Source organism: Sminthopsis crassicaudata, chromosome 2, assembly GCF_048593235.1.
Source record: "Sminthopsis crassicaudata isolate SCR6 chromosome 2, ASM4859323v1, whole genome shotgun sequence".
In the NCBI taxonomy this organism is placed as follows: Eukaryota; Metazoa; Chordata; class Mammalia; order Dasyuromorphia; family Dasyuridae; genus Sminthopsis; species Sminthopsis crassicaudata.
This window is the reverse complement of record NC_133618.1, coordinates 393,120,058-393,144,724: the sequence shown is the minus strand read 5'-3', so window position 1 is coordinate 393,144,724 and position 24,667 is coordinate 393,120,058. Positions and strand designations below refer to the sequence as shown.

The 24,667-nt window shown below is 33.7% G+C and overlaps 1 protein-coding gene across 2 annotated transcripts in view; it reads right to left on the bottom strand.

Moving 5' to 3' along the window:
- The window catches only part of KCTD16 (potassium channel tetramerization domain containing 16), a 329,399-nt gene extending 305,004 nt beyond the window's left edge, over window positions 1–24,395 (bottom strand). Inside the window, exons 1-2 of one of the 2 annotated variants that reach the window (XM_074291710.1) lie at window positions 23,625–24,395; window positions 21,858–22,818 (exon numbers count right to left, since the gene is read on the bottom strand). In XM_074291710.1, coding sequence (XP_074147811.1) covers window positions 21,858–22,689 — 832 coding nt within the window. In that variant the 5' untranslated portion in view covers window positions 22,690–22,818; window positions 23,625–24,395. The remainder of the gene's footprint in view (window positions 1–21,857; window positions 22,819–23,624) is intronic. The other variant, XM_074291711.1, reaches the window with a different exon arrangement.
- Window positions 24,396–24,667: the final 272 nt, after the last annotated feature.

The window sequence follows — 24,667 nt, the reverse complement described above, 5'->3', positions numbered from 1 at the left end:
TGCTAGCATTAGACACAGGACTGGATTCTGTTTGTCAACTCCATGGCCTATACCCATTGGTAAGTCATATTTCAAAGGCAGAGAGAGTCACTTTTGGTCAAGAGGGAATGAAAGATCTGAGGGGCAATGTTGCTTTCATCCCCAAGGGATCAGGGGTCCTTCCTAAGTAAGCACCACAGTACTGATCAAGAGATTAATGATCATACCTTTTCTCAGATTTCACCACTTTGGAAAGAGTGAAAGCTTCCAATATTCCAGAACTTATTCTGACCATAGAATTATTAAAAGAAAAAAATTAAACCCCTGAATCTTGAGAAAGAGTCCCTCCCTGTCCCACATTGGAATCAGAGGTCAGCATTAACATAAAGTTGAGAATTAAGAAATAAAGTGGAAAAATGAGCAAACAATAACAACAAAGCACCTGACCATAAAAATCTACCATGGTAAATCAGGACATAAATTCAGATGATAATGAAGTAATATCAATGCTAAACATAAAAGCACCAAAAGGCATAGCATACAAATACTTAAAGAAGAAGTTAAAGGAATTCTAGGAAGAAAGAGACAGTAAAGCTATATTAGTGGAAAGACCTCAACTTTCCCCTCTCATAACTAGTTAAATCTAATCATAAGAAAAAGTCAAGAAGCTAAATAGAATTTTAGGAAAAGTAGATATGATCTCTCTCTGTGGGAAAAAAAATAATAGTAACAAAAAATAATGTACTTTTTTCGATTGTACATGGATGCATCCCAAAAAATTGATCTTATATTTTAGAGCATAAAAACATTAGAAACAAATGTAGAAAAGCAGAAATAATAAATGCAACTTTTTGAGGTGATAGAGCAATAAATTCGAGTTAGTAAAGGATTAAGGAAGCATACATCAAAAGCTAATTGAAATTAATACTAAATGTCATAAACTAAATAAACTAATCATAAAAATGAACAGATTAAGCAACAAATCATAGAAACTATCAATTATTTCATTAAAAATAATGACAAAAATAAGACATTATTCACAAACCTGCATATGCAGAGAAAGAAAGATTCAGAATAAAACTGATAATCTCTAAATGTATACATCGATAAAAGAGAGGAAGAACAGTTTGATGAATTGGGCATACAAATAAAAATACTAAGAAAAATAACAAAAAGAGATTAATAAAATTATTTTTAAATTAACAAATAAAGTAGGAGCTGGCTTTATTTTAAAAACTAAAATAAAATAGATAAACTATTTGTTATTTGATTTAAAAAAAAAGAAGAAAACTAAATTACTACTATCAAAATTAAAAAGAATGAATGCACCACCAATGAAGATGAAATTAAAGCAATGATTAGGATCTATTTTGTCCAATTACATGCCATTCAAACTGACAATATAACTGAAGCTGATAAATATTTACAAAAACATAAACTATTCAGATTAGTAGAAGAGGAAATAAAATACTTAAATTACCCTCTCTTCAAAAATAGAAATTGAACAAGTCATCAGTCATCTGCTTAAGGAAAAGTTCCCCAGGACCAGAATAGATTCATATGGAATAATTCATTTCAACACTAAATAAACTATTTAAAGAAATAAGTGAAGAAAAAATATTAGCAAATTCTTTTGATGAAACAAATATGCTTGTGATACCTGGACCATGGAGAGCAAAAAAGAGAAATTTATGGAACAATCTGCTTAATAAATATCAATACCAAAATTTTAATAAAATATCAGCAAGGAGAATATAGAAATATATTTCAAAAATTATAAATTATGACTGGGTGGGATATTTACCAAAAATTGGGGCTTATGTTAATCCTGGGGAAACTATCAACATAATTATCCATTTAATAACAAAAGCAAAAAAATCATATAATTATGTCAATATATTTAGAAAAAAGGTTTGACAAAATATAACAACCAGTTCTAAAAACACTAGAAACTATAAGAATCAATGAAGTCTTTCTTAAAATGATAATTAGTATCTATCTAAACACAAGAAAAATCATTATTTGAAATAGGGATATATTTGAAACCTTTCTAAAAGTTCAGGAGTGAAGCAAAAATGTCTATTATAATCACTATTATTCAATATTATACTAGAAATGCTAGCAATAGCAATGACAAAAAATTTGAAGGAATAAAAATATGCAATGAGGAAATACAATTTACATTCTTTGCAAATGATATATTACATTAGAGAATTCTAGAGAAACTAAAAAAACTAGTTGTAAATATTAACAATTTCTGCAAAGTTGCAGGATGTAAAATAAATAAATAAACAGCCCACACAAATCAACAATACTTCTATACTACCAACAAAAACTCATCCAGAAGAGAGGGACAAATTCCACTTAAGATAATTGCAGACAACATAACAACTCAGGAGAGCACCTATCAAGACAAATCCAAGGACTACATGCATACAATTACAAAGCACTTTACACAAAAATAAAGACACATCTAAACAACTAGAAAAGTATTCATTACTCATGGGTAGATCATCAATAAATAAAAATTTAAATTCTACCTAAGTTAATTTACTTATTCAGTGCCATGCCAAATTACCAAAGAATTATTTTATAGAGCTTGAAAAAACAGTAACAAAATTCATCTAGAAGAATAAAAGGCCAATAATATCAAAGAAATAAATGAAAACAATGTAAACAAAAACAGTAGTAGTGCCTGATTTTAAACTACATTACAAAGTAATGATCATCAAAACAATCTGGTACTGGCTTAGTGGTGTAGAGTAAAGGTTAGAGTGTTGCATCAGTGGAATAGATTAGGTTCACAGTATACACAACAAAATGATCATAATAATCTAGTGTTAGATAAATCCAAAGATCCTCTTTTTGGGGACAAGAACTCAACACTAAACAAAATTTACTGATAAAATTGGAAAACAGTTTGACACCAATTAGGCATAAATCAGCATCTTACACTGAACAAAAAACAAGGTCAAAATGGATAAATGTTTTGACATATAGGGTGATATTGTGAGTAAACTAGGGGAAATGGAAAATGGAAATTTTTACCTATCAAGTCTATCATCAGAGGAAGAATTTATGACCAAACAAGACATAGAGGATATTTTTAAAAATTAAAGAGATAAATTTAATTACATGAAATTAAAAGGCTTTTGCACAACAAAATTAATGCAGCCCAAATTAAAAGGAAAACAGGTAGCTGTAAGAAAATTTACATATTTCTTTGCTAAATGTCTCATTTCTCAAATATATAGGGAATTATAAATGTGTTAATTTTTATTTAAAAATATAAATGTATAAAAATAAAAATTCCCAAGTTGATAAATGGTTAAAATATATGAAGGAAAGTTTTCAGAAGAATAAATCAAATTTATCATTAGCCAAATTTTAAAAATGCTTTAAATCACTACTTATTAGAGAAATGCAAATTAAAACCACATTTCACACATCTCAGGTTGGCACATATGGCAGAAAAGAAAAAAATGGCAAAGCTGAAAGGTAAGGGAAAATTGTGGAATTGTGAACTGATCCAACAATTCTGGTGAGCAATTTGGAACTATGACCAATAGACCATAAAATTGTGCATACCCTCTGACACAGCAATAATACTCCTAGGTCTATCTTTCAAAGAAATCAAAGAAAAAGGAAAAGGTTTTCCTGGCAGTAGACAAATAGATAGATAAATAGACAGACCAGCTCTTTTTTGTAATGGCTAAGGACTACCCATCATTTGGGGAATGGCTGAACAAGTTGTGATATATGATTGTTATGGAAAATTATTGTGTTATAAGAAATGATGAACAGGATAGTTGCAAATAAACTTAGGAAATTTTTTACGGATTCATCCAAACTGAAATGATCAAATCCAGGAGAATATCACACAAAGAGCAATATTATAAGGATGATTAATGGAGAGGGATATACTGATTAAGACAAAGATTCAAATAAATTCCAAAGGACCCACAATGAAAAACATTTGTCTATCTCCAGAGAAATAATTGATAAATTCTGAATACAGATTGAAACATATTTTAACTTTATTTTATTGCTTTATTTTGTTTTGCTAACATGGAAATCTATATTGGTTTGATCTCACATGTATAACTGAAATTAAAGTGCTTGCCTTCTCAAAGAGGGGATATAGAAAGGAGAAAGAAAGAGAATGCGGGACTTATTCCAAATTTTGGAATAAAAGATTGCTAAAAATGTAGGAAATATTTAATAAAACAAATAAAAATAATTTAAAAATAAGAACCTAGCACAATCCTTCCCCCCACCCAAATCAAACTGCTGAGCAAAACAGCAGTATCAATCTGTAAGTATGAGCAGAGAAGGGAAGTTAGTAGATCAATTATGGCATATATCTATGTATTTATTGATAATGCATTATTCCATGCTAAAAATTTTCAAGAGAAGCTAAAAAATAAGATCTTTATTCCTCAACAGTTTTTCTTTGGGGATTTTTAATTATTGAGAGTGGGACCAGGGTCCTTAAGATATCCACAATGTCAAATCAAAGAGTTCTGTGAAAACTGTTAATCACTTGGCTGGCAAATTTTGGAGAAGCACTTCAAAATTGCTAATATGAGTAATCTGTAAATCAGAATCCTGAGCTGATTCCTCAATTACATTTGCAAAAATTGTGTCTATTAAGTCTGGAAATGTCTGTTAAAAGTCACTTAACAAATGACAGTATAGTTCAAGAAGCCCTTTTTATATAAGTCAACATTTCACATTTTTTAAAATGTTAACAAGGTCAAAATCAGCTATTAAAATGTAGATAGTCACCTATTAAAGTGTCAGTCAACACCACTCCTAATACCAGAAAAAAACTTAGCCTAAGGAAAGTCAGACAAACAGCTTATTATCAAGGTATTGATAATATTGTCCATCATTCAGACACAAATGTAGATTACATTTTTTTCTACTTTTATTCAGTATTGTCCCATTCAAAAACTTTTTCACAAAAATCATATCTTGATTTTAGAACTCAAAGTAACTTTAGAGATCACTGAGTCCATCTCCTATATATTGCTCATTTTACAAAATAAGTATCCCTGTAAAGCAAATATCTAGAAATTGAATTCTATTTTTCCTTTGATTTCCATTATAAAAACACAGATACATTTCCAAAAGAAAATTCATCTGACTGAAGGTATTGTTGGGGAATTTTAAGCTAGTGGAATAGCCAGTCTTATGACATTCTTAGCAAAATTATATAATCATAAGGATTCAGAATTGGAAGTGATCTTAAAAGTCACTTAATACAGTTCCTTCACAATATACCAAAAATAATTGTATGATCTCTGGTTAAAGACTTTCAATAATGGAGAACTCTTTGCTTCTCAAAAAAACTTCTCCCACTTATGGATGGCTCTCAAGGCTAGAGAATCTCTTGTAAAACGTTAATATAGTATTCATGCGGTATCTGCTAATTTCATAGCACTTTTCCCACTCTGGGATTTCCCATCAACAGGTACTTAACTCAGTCCAGTTTGTTTCAAAGCTACAACTTTCTTTCCCCATGCTGGAGTATAGGGACTTCATTTCTCAGAATTGTGAAATACCATGCTTAGCAGAATTTAGTTATCTCTGTCTCCTGCAGTCAAGATATTTCCATTATTAATCAAGCTGAATTATAGGAATTGGATACCATATAGTATTATGGATAGTATACTGTCTCAAGAGTTTGGTACCTTTGATTCTTATCCCACCTCCATTAATCAGTGCCTATGGAACCTTTAATGAGCAACTTAATCTTTTTGTCTTTGGCTTTTTCATCAGTAAAATAAGGCAAGTGTACTCAATAATCTCTAAGGTTGAGATTTGAGTTCTAATTGTACCTTTTAACCTGTAATACATGATGTTTGAAAAATTATTTGTTTGGAAGCCTAAGGTATATAGAATAGGTTGGTTTCCTATTTGATTCATGATATAAATTCAAAATGTTTTCCTTGTTTAGTGTAGAAAGAAGCTACATAAAGCAAATTTTAATAAATCATTTGGGGAAGGGTCTCCTAAATAAAAAGAGAAAAATTATGAATTTATTCATATGAAGTTGTTTATGAAAGGGATACAATGTAATGCTATGCTCTCATTTGCTTTGAAAGCAAAATAAAAGATTCATTTTTGGTACACGAAGCACCAAATGTCTTGTTTTCACTTCTGGGAAAACAATTTCAATGATCCTATTGTCATCAGCCTACTCAATAGCCATTTTCTGTCATAGTGAAGGAGAAGATACTCTGGGTTAAGATCCATAAAAGGTTATTCTAGTTCTACAGTATCTCAATATGAAATGTAAATAATACTTCCAATTTTCAATTCTGCCAACTATTATCTGAGCCTTTATAAAGTTGAAAAAGTTGAAAACAAGGTAGAAACAAAATGACACTATAAATGTTGCCCGTTATAGAGTAAGTAACCAGGGGGAAGAAAAAATGTTGCTAAATTGAAACCATTGGGGAGGACAGGGGAAGGTATTTGTTCATGTTTATTCAGATTCAACTAAAATAAATTGTATGACAAATTTGAATTATTGGAAAAAATGATTAAAATATTCATATCCTTTGACCTAGAGATTTTGCTACATCATATATACCACAAAGAACTCAATAACAAAAAGAAAGGCCAGGAACTAAAAATAAAATAGATGCTTGTTGATTATGGAATGGCTAAACAAATCATGGTACAAGAATGTAATGAAAATATTACTAAGTCCTTTAAATAGTGGATATAGTTAATGCAGAGGATCATGAGAATTATATAAACTGATTAAAAGCAATATATGCAGAACCAGAAAAAAATATATACAATGTTAATATGATACAAAAACAAAAGAAGCTAAAGGATGCAAAAATATAGTCATCTAACTTGGCCCCAAAAGAGAAACATAAGATACTTCCATCAGCTTCTTTGAAAAAGTGAGGGACTATAAATAATATAGAAAACTGAATATAATGTCAGACTTTTTTTTTTGATATGTTGGTTAATTTTGCTTAACTACTATTGCTTTTATAAGAAATTTCTCTTTGGGATGTTGGGAGGTTCTTTATGTAAACAAAAACAGTAGTACCTGATTTTAAGCTATTTTACAAAGTAATGATCATCAAAGCAATCTGGAACAGGCTTAGTTGTGTAGGGTAGAGTGATAAAAAATGCAAATAATATCAAAATAAAAAACATTATAATGTTTTATTTCAAAATTAAATTAATTTTACTTTTCTCTTAAAAACACAGTATCAAAAAATTGGGGTTAGGGGAAACTTTGTACAGTGTTATGTTAAGTGAGGATGTATTATTAACCTAGACAAAGTGGCTTTTGGAATGATAACCAGCTTCAAAACATTCTGGGATAATGATTTAAAGTGGAACAAAGACATCATGCCCTCTTCAAAACTTCTTCCTCAATCTCTTTAATATATACATACTAAACTGTCCCAAGGCTCATATAAGAACACTTCTCCAAGGAGATTTGTTCTCATGTTCATCTATCAGGGAAAAGATATAGGTGGTGGTATGTTCCAGACAATTAAATCTGGAGCTGGTTAGCTTAATGGGTTAGAATAAATTACCACCAGTAAAGCCAAACTCAGAGGTTTATTGTTTCATTCTTTGTATTACATGTCCATAGAATCTAATAGGTCTAACACAGTAGAAGTCACAAAGTGATTAATAAATACTTATTACCTACATACTTTTCCTCTAGATGGATTAACAAGAATCACATTTTCAAGGGAAAAAAGTATAATCTGGGGATAATACGATGGCAGGAAATACAGAATTAGTAATTTTAACTGTAAATGTAAATGGGATGAACGATCCCATCAAACGGAGACGGATAGCAGATTGGATCAAAAAGCAGAACCCTACAATATGTTGTCTACAGGAAACACACTTAAAGCAGGGAGATACATACAGAGTAAAGGTAAAAGGTTGGAACAGAGCTTATTATGCTTCAGGTAAAGCCAAAAAAGCAGGGGTAGCTATCCTTATCTCAGATCAAGCAAAAGCAGAAGTAGATCTCGTTAAAAAAGATAAGGAAGGAAACTATATCCTGCTGAAAGGTAGCATAAATAATGAAGCCATATCAATACTAAACATATATGCACCAAGTGGTATAGCATCTAACTTTCTAAAGGAAAAGTTAAGAGAACTGCAAGAAGAAATAGACAGTAAAACTATAATAGTGGGAGATCTCAACCTTGCACTCTCAGATTTAGACAAATCAAACCACAAAACAAACAAGAAAGAAATTAAAAAAGTAAATAGAACATTAGAAAAACTAGGTATGATAGACCTTTGGAGAAAACTGAATGGCAATAGGAAGGAATATACTTTCTTCTCAGCAGTTCATGGATCCTATACAAAAATTGACCATATATTAGGACATAAAGATCTCAAAATTAAATGTAGGAAGGCAGAAATAATAAATGCCTTCTTCTCAGATCACAATGCAATAAAAGCTACATTCAGTAAAAAGTTAGGGGTAAATAGACCAAAAAGTAATTGGAAACTGAATAATCTCATCTTAAAGAATGACTGGGTGAAAGAGCAAATTATAGAAACAATTAACAATTTCACCCAAGATAATGATAATGATGAGACATCATATCAAAATCTTTGGGATGCAGCTAAAGCAGTAATAAGGGGAAATTTTATATCTTTAGAGGCTTATTTGAAGAAAATTGAGAAAGAGAAGATTAACGAATTGGGCTTACAACTTAAAAGGCTAGAAAAAGACCAAATTATAAACCCCCAACCAAAAATTAAACTCGAAATACAAAAATTAAAAGGAGAAATCAATAAAATTGAAAGTAAAAAAACTATTGAATTAATAAATAAAACCAAGAGTTGGTTTTATGAAAAAGCCAATAAAATAGATAAACCTTTGGTAAATTTGATCAAAAAAAAGAAAGAGGAAAATCAAATTGATAGTCTTACAAATGAAAAGGGGGATCTTTCCACCAATGAAGAGGAAATTAGAGAAATAATAAGGAGTTACTTTGCCCAACTTTATGCCAATAAATTTGATAACTTAAGTGAAATGGATGACTTTCTCCAAAAATATAGGCTCCCTAGATTAACAGAGGAGGAGATAAATTGCTTAAATAGTCCCATTTCAGAAAAAGAAATAGAACAAGCTATTAATCAACTCCCCAGGAAAAAATCCCCAGGGCCAGATGGATTCACATGCGAATTCTACCAAACATTTAAAGAACAATTAGCCCCAATGTTATATAAATTATTTGAAAAAATAGGGGATGAAGGAGTCCTACCAAACTCCTTTTATGACACAGACATGGTACTGATACCTAAACCTGGTAGATCGAAAACTGAGAAAGAAAATTATAGACCAATCTCCTTAATGAATATTGATGCTAAAATCTTAAATAAGATATTAGCAAAAAGACTTCAGAAAATCATCTCCAAGATAATACACTATGATCAAGTAGGATTTATTCCAGGAATGCAGGGCTGGTTTAATATTAGGAAAACTATTAATATAATTGACCATATTAATAATCAAATTAATAAGAACCATATGATCATCTCAATAGATGCAGAAAAAGCATTTGACAAAATCCAACATCCATTCCTACTAAAAACTCTTGAGAGTATAGGAATAAATGGATTATTCCTTAGAATAATCAGGAGTATATATTTAAGACCGTCAGTAAGCATAATATGCAATAGAAATAAACTGCAACCTTTCCCTGTAAGATCAGGAGTGAAACAAGGTTGCCCACTATCACCATTACTATTCAATATAGTACTAGAAACGCTAGCCTCGGCAATAAGAGCCGAGAAAGAGATTCAAGGAATTAGAGTAGGAAATGAGGAAATCAAACTATCACTTTTTGCAGATGACATGATGGTATACTTAGAGAACCCCAAAGACTCTGCTAAAAAGCTACTAGAAATAATTCAAAATTTCAGCAAAGTGGCAGGATACAAAATAAATCCACATAAATCCTCGGCATTTTTATATATCACTAACAAAATGCAACAGCAAGAGATACAAAGAGAAATTCCATTCCAAACAAATGTTGAGAGTATAAAATATTTGGGAATCCATCTACCAAAGAAAAGTCAGGAATTATATGAGAAAAATTACAAAACACTTGCCACAAAAATAAAATCAGATTTAAATAATTGGAAAGACATTCAGTGCTCTTGGATAGGCCGAGCGAATATAATAAAGATGACAATACTCCCCAAACTAATCTATTTATTTAGTGCTATACCAATCAGACTCCCAAGAAACTATTTTAATGACCTAGAAAAAATAACAACAAAATTCATATGGAAAAATAAAAGGTCAAGAATTGCAAGGGAACTAATGAAAAAAAACTCAGAGGAAGGTGGTCTAAGTGTACCTGATCTAAAGCTATATTATATAGCAGCAGTCACCAAAACCATTTGGTATTGGCTACAAAATAGACCGGTAGATCAGTGGAACAGATTAGATACAAAGGACAAAAAAGGGTACATCTATAGCAATCTAATCTTTGACAAACCCAAAGATTCCAACATTAGGGATAAAAATTCATTATTCGGAAAAAACTGTTGGGAAAACTGGAAATTAGTATGGCAGAAATTAGATATGGATCCACACTTAACACCATATACCAAGATAAGATCAAAATGGGTCCATGATTTAGGCATAAAGAGGGAGATAATAAATAGATTGGAGGAACAGAGGATAATCTACCTCTCAGACTTGTGGAGGAGGAAGGAATTTATGACCAGAGGAGAACTAGAGATCATTATTGATCACAAAATAGAAGATTTTGATTACATCAAACTAAAAAGTTTCTGTACAAATAATACTAATGCAAACAAGATTAGAAGGGAAATAACAAATTGGGAAAATATTTTTAAAAACAAAGGTTCTGACAAAGGTCTCATTTCCAAAATATATAGAGAACTGACCCAAATTTATAAGAAACCGAACCATTCTCCAATTGATAAATGGTCAAAGGATATGAACAGACAATTCTCAGAGGAAGAAATTGAAACTATATCCACTCACATGAAAGAGTGTTCCAAATCACTACTGATCAGAGAAATGCAAATTAAGACCACTCTGAGATACCACTACACACCTGTCAGATTGGCTAAGATGACAGGAACAAATAATGACAAATGTTGGAGGGGATGTGGGGAAACTGGGACACTAATACATTGCTGGTGGAGTTGTGAAAGAATCCAGCCATTCTGGAGAGCAATCTGGAATTATGCCCAAAAAGTTATCAAACTGTGCATACCCTTTGACCCAGCAGCGCTACTACTGGGATTATATCCCAAAGAAATACTAAAGAGCGGAAAGAGACATATATGTGCCAAAATGTTTGTGGCAGCTCTTTTTGTTGTAGCTAGAAACTGGAGGATGAATGGATGTCCATCAGTTGGAGAATGGTTGGGTAAATTGTGGTATATGAAGGTTATGGAATATTATTGCTCCGTAAGAAATGACCAGCAGGAGGAATATAGAGAGGCCTGGAGAGACTTAAATCAACTGATGCTGAGTGAAATGAGCAGAACCAGAAGATCACTGTACACTTCAACAACAATGCTGTATGAGGATGTATTCTGATGGAAGTGGAAATCTTCAACATAAAGAAGATCCAACTAACTTCCAGTTGATCAATGATGGACAGAGGTAGCTGCACCCAGAGAAGAAACACTGGGAGGGGAATGAAAATTGTTAGCACTAATATCTGTCTGCCCAGGTTGCATGTACCTTCGGAATCTAATGTTTATTGTGCAACAAGAAAGTGATATTCGCACACATGTATTGTACCTAGACTATATTGTAACACATGTAAAATGTATGGTATTGCCTGTCGTCGGGGGGAGGGAATAGAGGGAGGGGGGGTAAATTGGAAAAATGAATACAAGAGATAATATTATAAAATATATATATATATATATATATATATATATATATATATATATATATAATAAAAAAAATAAATAAATAAACAAAAAAAAAAAAAAAAAGAATCACATTTTTCCATGGCCAAAAACTGTATTCATAAATGCAACCAGCAATCTCGGAAATGTATATAGTTGGTCACAATGGAACAGAGCAATTAATCAATTTACAAGTTTAAGTGCCTATTGTTTGCCAGTCATTGCATAGCTATGGACATATAGTACAAAGTATTTGATAATGCCTCCTCTCAAGGAGCTCATATTCTAATGGAGAGAAAAGAAGATGCCTCTATCATCACTTGTTAGGGAAACTGTGTCAAAGACACACTGATAATAGCATGAAATAAGTGCCATTTTTAATCTGTGTAAGAAAGGCAGCATAGATCGACATTTCTAAGAACTGGCCATTCATTTTAAAAGCATGTAAAAAAATCCAATGGAGAAGCTAGAAATGCCATTATAAATGCTGTCCTTTTTAGAGCAACCAGAGTGAGAAAAGTCTTCTTAGGGAGTACATTCTTTGGGATGTTTGTATTTCCATATGAAGGGACCCTCCTCCAATTAAATATGGCACCTTTTCACTTCCTACAGAATTCAATGACTACATTTTAGTTGACAGATCCAATAAACCTCTCCAGAAAATGTAATTTAATAATAAGAAAGAAAGAAAGAAAGAAAGAAAGAAAGAAAGAAAGAAAGAAAGAAAGAAAGAAAGAAAGAAAGAAAGAAAGAAAGAAAGAAAGAAAGAAGGAAAGAAAGAAAGAAAGAAAAAGAGTATTAAAAAGAGCCCTCGTTTCTGTGTCTTGAGGTTTACAAATTGTTCTACTAACATCAACCCTGTCAGATGAGAAATGCACATATTATTATTATGCATATATTATTATTATTGAAATGCACATATTATTATTATTGAGAAAGTATGACTCAGAAATTATTATTGCCTATGATTACACAAATAATAACAGTTGGAGCTAGCATTTAAACTTCGATATCTCTACCTTCATACCTAGTATTCTTCCAATATTTTTTCTTCAGTGCCTGAATTACCACTAGAAATTCACTTGAATGCTTGAATCACCTATGAATCAAACATTTATCAAGTATCTACTATACACCAATGATGATGATACATTTTAATGGAATGGAACAGCCTCTGCCCTTTAACAGTTTATATTCCATTAAGGAAGAACAGAGCACAAACATTGTTTATTTATGAAACTACTGTCCATAATTATTCTAACAAAAACAACATAATCTTTCTTTGCTTCTGAATCTATAGCAAATGAAAATTTAAAATAAACTCTTCAATGAAAATGTTAAAATTAAGAAAAAACTCAGAATCATGAGATCACAATTTTTAAAAAGAGCAAAAAATCAGAATAAAGGAAGAAATCAAGTATCCATCTATCCATCTCTGTGTAACTTTATATCTATATTACCAATATTACCAATATATATTACTGTTACTAAGTCTCCTTGCTTCTACATTCACAATATCTCATGTGTATGTCCCTTTATCTCCACTAAAACATCTCTTAATTCTAATACATGCCCTTTCCATCTCATTCCTGGGCTTCTGCAAAAGTCTTCTACTTGATCTTCCTGTCTCAGGTTTTTCCCTATTCCAAGTGATCTTCCTAAAGCTCAGGTCTGACCATGTCACCACCTTTCAAATATAATCTAGGGGTTCCCTATTACTCTAGAATCAAATATAAAATCCTCTATTTAGTTTTTAAAAACAAAACACTCCTCACAACCTGACCACTTCCTACTTTCCAGTTTTCTTAAAAGTTTTGTTTTCCCTTTCCACATGCTCTATAACACTACCATACATTTGCTGTCCCTAATGCATACATTCCAGCTCTCAACTCCATATATTTGTTCTGATTATCCCCCAAGCCTGAAGTAGTCTCCCTTCTCATATTCATCTTATACCATCCCTAGCTTCCTTCAAAGCCCAATCCATCTAGGATGCTACTTTCTATAGCAGATCTTTCCTTGTCTATTTGAACTTTCCTCTAGGGCCTTCCTTCTGAGATTTTTTTTTGTTGTTTGGTAAGTTTTAATCATGTTTTATTCTTCATGATCCCTTTTGGAGTTTTCTTGATAAAGATAATGAAGTTCTTCCTTCTCCAGCTCATTTTACAGATGAGGAAACTGAAGAAAAAAAGATTACGTGAGTTGTTCAGAATCACACAGTATCTAAGTAAATATCTAAGGCCAGAACTGAACTCATGAAGATGAGCCATCCTGATTCCAGTACTATCACTCTATCCATTGACCTCCTAGCTGTCCTTCTGCCTGATAGATTAAAAGATAGATATATAGAAAATAAATTTAATCATTTGCATATTATTTTATTTCTTCTTGTGATCTCCTTGGAAGCTAGGACCTATTTCTCCCCCACACTTAAAATAATGCCAGTGCATAACATAATGTCTCTCACACAATAAACACCTAGTAAATTCATCATGTTTCTAATGATAGTGATGATGATGACGATGATGTACCAGAAGAAATTGTAAGTAGAAAGGATTCAAAGAAAGTTTGAAAGAATATAGATTGATGCACAGCAAAGAAAGTACAATCAATAAAACAAAACCCACAGGGACCATGGTAATACAAAGAAAGAGAATTCCTAAGGACATTAAAATTCATACTAATACAATAGTTAATCTTAATTTTGACTCCAGAAGAATTATGATGAAAAATATTTCCCTCCTCTACATAAAGAGATATGGACAGCAGAGTCATAGTCTGTTGGATATAGTCAGTGTGTTGATTAGTTTCTTTGATACATGGGAAGATTCTTTCAGAGCACTATTGGAAAATAAGGGTAATGTTTAAAATCAAAATATGTGATATTGCTTCTTTTTAAAAATCATTGATGTGGTTGCAAGCATTTTAATGTGGTCAAAATGCTTTGTTTGACATAAAAAGATATTAGGTGGGGGAGAGGAAATGATATTGTGACTAGGATAGCATATGGATTCAGACCCACCATAAATGCTGGCCATCTTCATGTTAAGTACCAGTCTCCATCTTCAACCCAGTACCTCAAATTCATGCCTAAATGCCTAAATATTCTGTGCTTCTACTTGATGAGTATTCATTTGACCCAAATTTATCATTTTCATACCATGCCTTCAGGAGTATCTCCTTTCCTGCCTCTCCTACTTGTTTACTACAGCTATGAAAACAATAATAATATTATTTAAAAAAAAAAAAACACTACTAAAGCTACTACTAAACACTGGCCATCCTGGCCATCACTCCCTTATTAAACTATAAAACCCTTAATATCAAGGAAGATTTTGTTTGTTTATATTTATAGCCCTGGGTTTAGCATAATGCTTGGTATATATTTAATAAATGATTTTCCATTTTACATTAAGCTCAATTCTGAAGATAGAATCACTCTCAATATATAAGAGATAAGTAATGATTTGGTTATTCTGTAGTTATCAAGAGACATCGCCTGCTATTAGTGGAAAAAAATTTTGGATCTGGTCTCAGAGTATCTGAGTTCAAATCTAGGCTCTAAAATTTCTTTATGTAGGTGACTATGATTCATTCTCTTAACTTTCCTGAGCAGTACTCCATTAACTCCATGAATATTGTTAAACAAACAATAGTACTTGTCTTGTGCCTTATGGAGATATTAAAGCAAAGAAAAGAGAATAATCTTCATCAAGCTAAAAGTACTATATAAATTTATTATTTCAAGAAAAATATATCAAGCAATGACCTAAGCATTGCTGCTTGTGGAAAGCAAGATAAACAGTACATTCAGATAGAAAAGGAAGAAATTTCTATTGGATAGTTTTGGAAGACCAGAAAAGATTGCCCTCTAAAGATACCTCTCCAAGAGACAGTCTATCATTTCCCAGTGAGTGAGAATCATAGAATGTAAATATTCTTAATCAAGATAACATAGTGACTTGTATTTTAGAGATAAAAAAGGGCTTAAGGGATCTCTAAGTCAAACCAGGTCAATTTACAGAAAAGAAAACTGAGCCCCAGAGAAGGAAAGTATCTTTCTCAAAATCACACAGGTAGAGGCAGAGCTATATCCAGAGGCAATATTCTACCTACATATAATACTATATTCATCCTAAGGTAAGAAATAGAGTTACTTTTTTTAAGAGCAACTTTAATTATAAAGTTTTTTTTTTTTGGTTAAATTGTGAGAGCAAGAGGGATGGACAATTGAGAATTTAGAAGGAAGACTATTGGAAGGACCAAGTTTCTTCTCCTTTCCCAGTGTGCCCATTCACAGTTCAATTCAAATTAACAAGAATATAATTCCTAGACTATGAGTTTCCCTTAAAAATACAAAAAAAATCTCCTTACATGGAGCACTGATTAAAGTTTTCACTGACATAATGTAAAAAACCCACAGAACAGGAATATAATTTAGAACTGGAAGGGAACCTGGTACCATTTTTTCATTTTTCATATGAAGACAGTGAAACCAGGAAAAGTGAAGCATTTTGGCCAAGTTCTGAGCATTCAAACCCAGAAAATCCAATAGTTTCTTTCCCACACGCATTTTGTAATAAATGAACTTTTATTTGTTTGCATATGAAAACTATACCTGCCAAACCAAAACTCTGGATGTTCATATTTGGTAAATTGTGGATCATGTACAAAGGTTGTATCATCATCTCTAGTCATGCCATAGAATTCTAAGTAGAAATCTCTTCCTTCATCTAAACTGCTTAACCACCCCTCCTCCATCAGGGACCTAGATAAGCCAGAGGTATCAAAGTCTCTAGACCCCATGCAGCCCACAACACTCTCAAGTAGCCAAACCTGATTAAAATGTAATTGTGAAAAAATTCACAAAATAAATAAAAATACAACAAAACACAAATAACATTCTATTTTAAAATTAAGTCAATACATGACCCAGAGAATGTATTAGTGGCTCCTGTTTCTATTTGAATTTGATATGGCTGTTCTTCTGCAATTCTGCTTCATAACACATTATATTTTAGGTACAGATAAATAATTAAAATGAGAGAGAGCATGGTAGAGTGGATTGAGTATTAGAACTGGAGTCAAATAATTTCATAATTTCAAAACTTGCCTCAGATACTTACAAAATAGGTAACAATAAATTTCTCCTCTTTGAACCTCAGCTTCCTCAACTGTAAAATGGGAATAATAATAGCATCTACCTTGTAGCATGGTTGTGAGGACCAAAGGAGATCATTTAAATAGAATATTTAAATTTAATGCACCAAATAATGCCAAATAGTGTTGTTGATATTATTACTGAGACCAACTTCACCTTCTACAACCTTAATATAATGGTATATGCAGGTTCAGAAGAATGAAATCAGAAATTCAAAGGTTACGAAGAAAATAAAAGAAATGTGCTACAGAGAAAAGAAGAGAATGTGTTTGTTAAATGTATAGGTTTTAAAAAGCATGATCTTTTGACAGTCAAAGTTTCATATCCCAATCAATATTTATCATTTACTACTCCACAAATCAACAAGCAGCAGACACTATCATGTATGGAATTTTTAAATAAGTAAGAAAATGTCAAAAATTTCCTAGAAATAACGTTTTGAAATCTCAGGATCCTCATTTGTGAAGAAAAAGAAGGAAGAAAAACTCACAAGCAACCATTCATTGAAGGGATAAGGTTAGAGAATGCCGATACTTATGAGCCACTAATGAGCAAAGACAAAATATGTCTTCAGGGGCAAAAGTCCAGCAAATTAATTTTCTGCCAGCAGTCATATCACGATGGACATCTTGAAGGCTGCATCCTTAGAACATTAGCACTTTCTGACATTCATATAAAGGGCTCATTGAAGGGCTTAAAAAAATGTGCCTCCTCTCTCTTCAATCTAGAGTGGCCGTTTTGCTCTCTCAGACTTTGGCAAATGGCTCTAGGAATAAGAGCTCCATTTATTTCCATGCACTTCTGACTTCAGTGCTCAAAAGTGTGCATGGTTATTAACTGTCTCGTTTAAACCCAGGGCTTTTCATTTGGAAACCACTTATCGCCTACTTCATTTAGTGGAAAGATTTCAAGAGGACCCATTGTTCCCTGTTTATGGGTAGTAAAGAAAGGTGAGTATTTCACAGTTTAAATAAAAAGGGAAGGAAAGAAAATATATACTTTAAATTTAAGAAATATCAATCATGTCCTTTGATTCAAGACTGGTTTAGATGTTCTGTTTTGTTTTGTTTTGTTTTGTTTTGTTTTGTTTTGTTTCCCTCCATTTCTCTGGCTTTCATTTGAATTTCCTTAGCAAGTAAAAAGTTGGAAGCTAGTGATTTATCCTATTTAGATGACTGATTATTTTCATGAGTACCTTATATTTATCCACTTTCCCATTTTGTTTTCAACATCCAATACTTTCCAGCTATATTAATTTTCAGATTTAGAAATGAATGTTAATTGCTTAAATATGCAAGAAGCTAGATTCCATATCCAAACCATTATATTGTCCATCAATAATCAATAATAATAGCTAATAGTTAAATGAAACTTTAAGTTTTGCAAAGTGCCTTATAATTATCATTATAATCTCTTAAACTGCACAACAGGTGAGGTTTTAACCACACAATAAGTGCCATTATTATCCTTACTTTACAAATGAAAAAAATTGAAGCAGAGGTTAAGTAACTTGGCTAGTCACATAGCTAGTAAATGTTCAAGGCAGAATTTCAGTTTGGCTTCTTGATTTTAAGTCCTGTCCTCTGCCCACTGTACCTCCTTAATGTCAAATGACTGAATCATAGAAAGAAAGTTTGAAGTTCCAAATGGATTCCTTAATATCACAATGCCTTATTTCTACATAGAATTGTAAAGAAAGTTAAAGATTACCCAAAGTGGGTTCCTCTGAACAAGTCTTTGGGAGATTTTACTCTATAAATTTTTACATTGAAATAAATATGGAAACAATTATGAGTAGGGGAGTGGGGCAAGAAGGTAGGGGTAGACAGTGAAAATCAATTCCAACATTAAGAAACTGCTCTCCACCAACTTCCCTAATTATTTTTTTCCTGATATTATAGAGATTCTACCAGCTTAACTTTACCTTTTGATTTTCAGGGAGAAACAAGGACTTTTTGGAGTTGGTCCCTCATCATATCTTAGGAGGAGACTGCTTTTATTCTTGCAGAAGGGGAAGCTAAGTTCTCATTCTTGGTGTCTCTTTGCATGATGCTAACTAGTTGCTCTATAGCACCCCGCATGGTTCCAGCCCATTAACCCGGACACAACAGCTTGATGAATTAATGCTTATGTAGGCACAGTTGGCAGCTTCTAATTAAATAATTATGGCTAAGCAGCTGCACAGAAACAGTAATGTACCCTAGAAAGCCAGCTGTCAATTTTATTGGTCCTAAGATGGAGGAAGAGTTAAAATTTAGCTATGAAAATTGGGTATGAAGGAGAAGATCTCACATGTGAGATAAAGGCTGCACTGTAGAAAGAACCTCCCTGTTTATGTTAGCTTGCCCATAGAGAAATGGAAAGCAAACAGCTCTTCTGCTATCTCCCAGCAACCAGCCAAGAAGGAAGCCATCATATGGCTATGGGAAAAGAGACTGCTTTCCAAAGCAAGCTTGGAGGGGTGAGACTTATAAACCCCCAGTACTAAGCCACACACAGGCAAAAGTACATATCCCATTTTTTTGGTCTCAATTTGATTTGGAAGAATAATTTTGAAAAATTCCTTATGGTTTCTTGTTACATTTCTTCTGAATATGTCTTTATTACAAGATATTTCTATCCTAAGTATGCCCAGGAGTATTTCTTTCATTCAACTAAAGCTTTTAAAATACCTTGATTTCAAATCTTAGCATTAAAGTGCTATAAATAGCGTGGCCTTCTTTTGACCTGTAACTAATATTTTTGATATGGTTTTCAAAAATGTTAAGAGAACAGCTTTTGTTATGAGAAAATCTAAGTCCTAATGCTAAGAGAACTTTTTTTTAAAGAAAGTGGAGGAGAGTAGGGAGTAATTTCTTCAGTGAAGGCTATTCCATGTGTATAAAATCTTTCTGCCATGCAGATTGACAATTATCTGGCACTTAAAAGTTTAGAGAAATGCCTTGAAAACTGAGAAATCAAGTGGCCTTCCCATGGTCTCATAGCTAATATGTATTAAAGATAAACCTTGAATCCTTCTCCCACTCCATATAAGGCCAGGTCTCTATCCATTATGCCATTTTGCCTTCCTAGGGGATTTTGGGAAAGCTTAGTCAGTCAAGACCCTATGGCCATATTTTCACCATTAGAAATTTTGCCTGAGGAAAAATATAGCAGTGCCAGACTGCTGAGCTCTATCAGGCAGAAAGTCATGGGCTCCTGATAGAGGCCCCAAATAGGGTCATTGGACCACGTAATGTTGTTATTACACATCAGTGCACTCTTGCCCTGATACATAATTTCATTCTTCGCTACCTGTTGGCATCTCTGGGTCTTTTCAGTATTATCTTTGACAAACCATCCACCAGATAACAAGGCCTCAAAGGAGAATGAAGATTATTATTGTCCTCTTCACCAAGTCTCTTAAATAGATAAATGCTGCTATAAAAAGATTGGGTTCAATAAAGGCAGGTACCAAGCCTTCTTTTTAGTTCTTTAAAATTGAAAGAAATAGAAAATAATCTCCTTGGATTTTTGAATCACAAAAATTACAGATTCAGTTTGTAAAAAGGGGGAAAATTTTTAAAGGGATCTGCTTAAGGCTGCTAAAAATGTAATACTTAAAAACTTGAATTTAGATGATTTCTAAGCCAGCTAAAATCAACATTTTCTACTAGCAGCTCGCTATGCAGATAAGTATATTTTCAGTTGCCAGTTTAGGTAGGCTTGTAGTTCCTAGTTTATTTGAAGTAAACATTCACTCATCACAGAAAGTACTCTGGCTTCAAAGTCTTGACTTAGCCGAAAAGAACTGACTGCTAAATAGTCTCATTAAAAACATTCAATATGATGGTTTCATTTTGCTTTTTCCTTCTCTGTTTGTACTCATATCAACTCAGCAGTCTGAAAGTGCCTGAATGAGATTGACTCTTCTCAAAGACCTATTACCTTTTGCAAAAAAATTTCTGTTGAAGATAGTTAATAATTAAGTCTGCAGGGCATTTGGTAGTGGTTAGAGTTTGAGGAGGGGGAGGAGCAATGCTGCTATTGCTGCTGCCACAGTTGTACTAACATAGAACAAATCATAAGAGTCAAAGAGTGTTATAGAAAACAAGAAAGAAGAGAGGAGAGAGAAAGAGACAGACAGAGAGAGAGAGAGAGAGAGAGAGAGAGAGAGAGAGAGAGAGAGAGAGAGAGAGGGATCCCTCCATATTTCAGTCTTGATGAGAGGTAAGGGGGACATTTGGCAGTCTATACTGCCATCTAGCCTGGACCACACCACTTAGTTTCAGCTCAGTTTATGTTTTTAAAGCCCACAATTAAGCCAAATCCTCCACAACCTACTTATTATTAGACAGGGATTTGGGGCAGTAAGATAAAATGCTTAAAAACTTTGTCAGCATCACCTTTGAAACCCTATCAGTTCTATTAAGTAAGCTACTCCATAAAAACCCACCATCTTCTATGTATTAAGTTTAACTTTTCAAGTCAGGAAAACATAAGCAAATAGTAAAAACCATACTTGTTTCCTTTTATGCATGTTACCTGTATCAAGGTTGTTAGCATCTTTTGCTCCTGGGGCCTTAGAGCAAGTCATGATCTTAATAAAAAATGAATAAAAGTTTACCTTTTGAAAGACATGGTGGCAGAAGGTACAACCTCTGACACTCTATGTAGAATTCAAGGCTGAAGAATCCTAGGACATTATACCTTGGACGATGAACTGAAAACTTTGATGCTCTCAAACTCCGCAAGATAGAACTGATTTACATACCAATAGACAGACCCAAGAAGACTCTGAAAAACCTCGTGTACTTACGGTAGAAGACATATTCAGTATAGCTGGACCAGATCTTGTCATCTGTGTACTGATTGACAAAAGAAGCTGTCACTGAGGAATTACAGGCCACCATGTGGAATCCACACTCTGACAACATATCAAAAGCCCTTTCCAGATGTTTGAACTTTAGATAAAATCTGGAAGTATATCTCTCTGGAGCACGGTCTGGATCTCTGCTCTCGTTTAAAGTTTCTCCAAAGACCTCTTTTGCTAAGGAAATTCTTCCACAAACCAAAATCCGTGGAACTCTGCGAAACTTGGCATCTGCCTGACCTTCTCGGCCCATGGTGCATGACCCTCGATATCCAACAGTTATAAAACCCCACTTACGGTCAGCAGGGAGTAGGGATGAGGGTGGACATATTCTTGTGTCACTCCCTTGGGACATATCCTCAAAATCACTATGGCAGTATTCATCTGGGCTTTGCTTAATCTCATCAGGTGTCAAGAGTTTGACCAAATCTGGTAGCTGGAAATATTCAGCTTCCCTTTTCAGTCTGCCCCTTTCCGGAAAGTGATCAGGCAGGACCACCTGCCTGTCCCTGAGATAGTCCAGAATGTAGCGAAACAAGAATCCATCTCTGTCAATGAAGAATCTTCCTTTGGAGTCCTTGGCTAGGTCATTAGCAGTGTCTCTCTTGGGAGAAAACATTTTCCACAGAAGAGAGTGAGGGATACTTACTAAGGTGGAATGGCGAGTGAAATAAACTTGGCCCCCAACATTCAGCTCCACAACCTCAGGGAAGGAGTTGGGAACTGTCCCTTGTTCTTTTGAAAGATAGTAACTCCTGCAATTTCCACTCAGAGCCATTGTCTTTTATTTAGTTTTCAAAGGTATAATCCAATGGAATTATAGTCTAATCCTTTGCATCAGTTTAGTAGAGAGTGAGGAGAAGGATTCCACAAATTTAAAAGAATCTCCTTTTTTCTCCAATATATTCTATAAGAAACAAAAAAAAAATTAAACATTAGAATTGCCCACAGGTGAATATTACTAATACAGGAAAAGTAGCTGAAACCCTAACTGGGTGGTATACAGTGTACTTCATGGAATGTAATCAACTCATCTACATCATATCTTTCATAAACCTTAGACTGCAAGGTCATGCCAAGCCTACAATTATTCATGAGTATGTCTGGAGGGAGAAAGGTAAGAATTATTTCCTCAAATATAAGAAGTCAGAAAGATCAAAAGTAGAAGAGAGACAGGATGAGAAAAAAAAAGAGGCAAAAGAGGAAGAGAGAGTAGGAGAAAGAGGAGAAGAAAAAAGAAAAGAGAAATACAAAGCAAAGAGCAGGAAGGAGGAAGAGAGGAGGAGGAGGAGAAGGAAGAGATGAGGAGGAGGTTTCAGATGAGGAGGGTAAAGGGGGAGGAGGATGAGGAAGAAGAAGAGGAGGCGAGGAAGATGAAGATGAGGAGGGAGAAAAAGGAGGGCTAGGAGCAGGCGGAGGAGGGGGAAGAAGGGGAAAGAGGAGAAGGAGGAGGAGGAAGAAGAGAAGGGAAAAAAGAGAGGAAGAAATATAAATTTATATAAACCCAGAAAGCACAGATTTCAGCCATGCTTCAACTCAAATTGTGCACCTCAAATGATATTTGAATTCTTGCATATTCACCTCCCCCTCTAGCAGTGATTAATGAATACATGCATATTTATAATTCTGCATATAAAAGAACAGATATTTCAACTTTTTTAAAGGTACTTGGTTTCAAGCTGGACAGGAGAGGCAAGCAACCTAAAAGCTTACCTTAGTGAGAGTCTGAGACCCAGTTCTTGTGAAGGAATACCCATTTGCAAAGCAATCTCAATTTACAGCTACACTGAGTCCAGTTCATATCAAATCCCAATCAGGAAAAGAACAGAGACATCAATGAAAAGTGCCAAGAGATATACTCTTGGAGAGAAAAAATCCACTTCCAATCTCAAGTTAAAACAAGTCACAGAAAGTTGATGGTGATGGGTTATGGGAAGGGGGAAGAGGGAAAGCAAAATAATAATAATCAAAACCTCCCCTAAAAAAACCCAACAACAATAATAATAATAATAATAATCCGTAAAATGAGAGTTGCAGGAGGGACCTTGGTTCACAAGATTTCCAGAAACCCTAGAATCAGAAAGAAAGCCAGCCTTGTTTTGATGAGATCCCAGATAGTCATCCTACCTGCCAGCAAGGGCAAATAGGCTCCCATGTTCCCAGCAAGGTTGTGAGAGGGCCAGCCTGCAGCAAGAGAGAAGGCAGGCTGGCTAAGGCGGCTGAGTTGTTTGGCTGACTCTCTCCCTCCGCGGCTCTGTCTGCTGAGCTGGGTGGCTCCACAGTTCCCAGTGCAGTTCAGATGCTGTTGTTTCAGCAGTGCAGGCAAGAAACCATCCAGGGAAATGACTATTACATCATCTTAAAGGAATATGGCTTTGAGAAAGCGGAGGGACCTCGGTTTTACATTCTACTTTGTGACAGGTTGTTGGGAATGAAAGGAAGGGCAAATACTCTGATCCAGCAGTAGACAGCAGCCCCAAGCAAGCACTTGGAAGCTTCAGACAGGGAGACTGCACTCACTTCACTATTAACTTACATTTAATCCCTGTTAGAGCAAGATAGATTTATACAGATTTAGCATCTTTTTCTTCTTTTCTTTTCTTTCTTTCTTTCTCTCCCGTCTTCTCTCCTCCCTCTCCCTCCCTCCTTTTTTCTTTCTTTTTCTTTCTTTCTTTCTTCCTTTCTTCCTTTCTTCCCTTCTTCCCTTCTTCTTCTTCTTCTTCTTCTTCTTCTTCTTCTTCTTCTTCTTCTTCTTC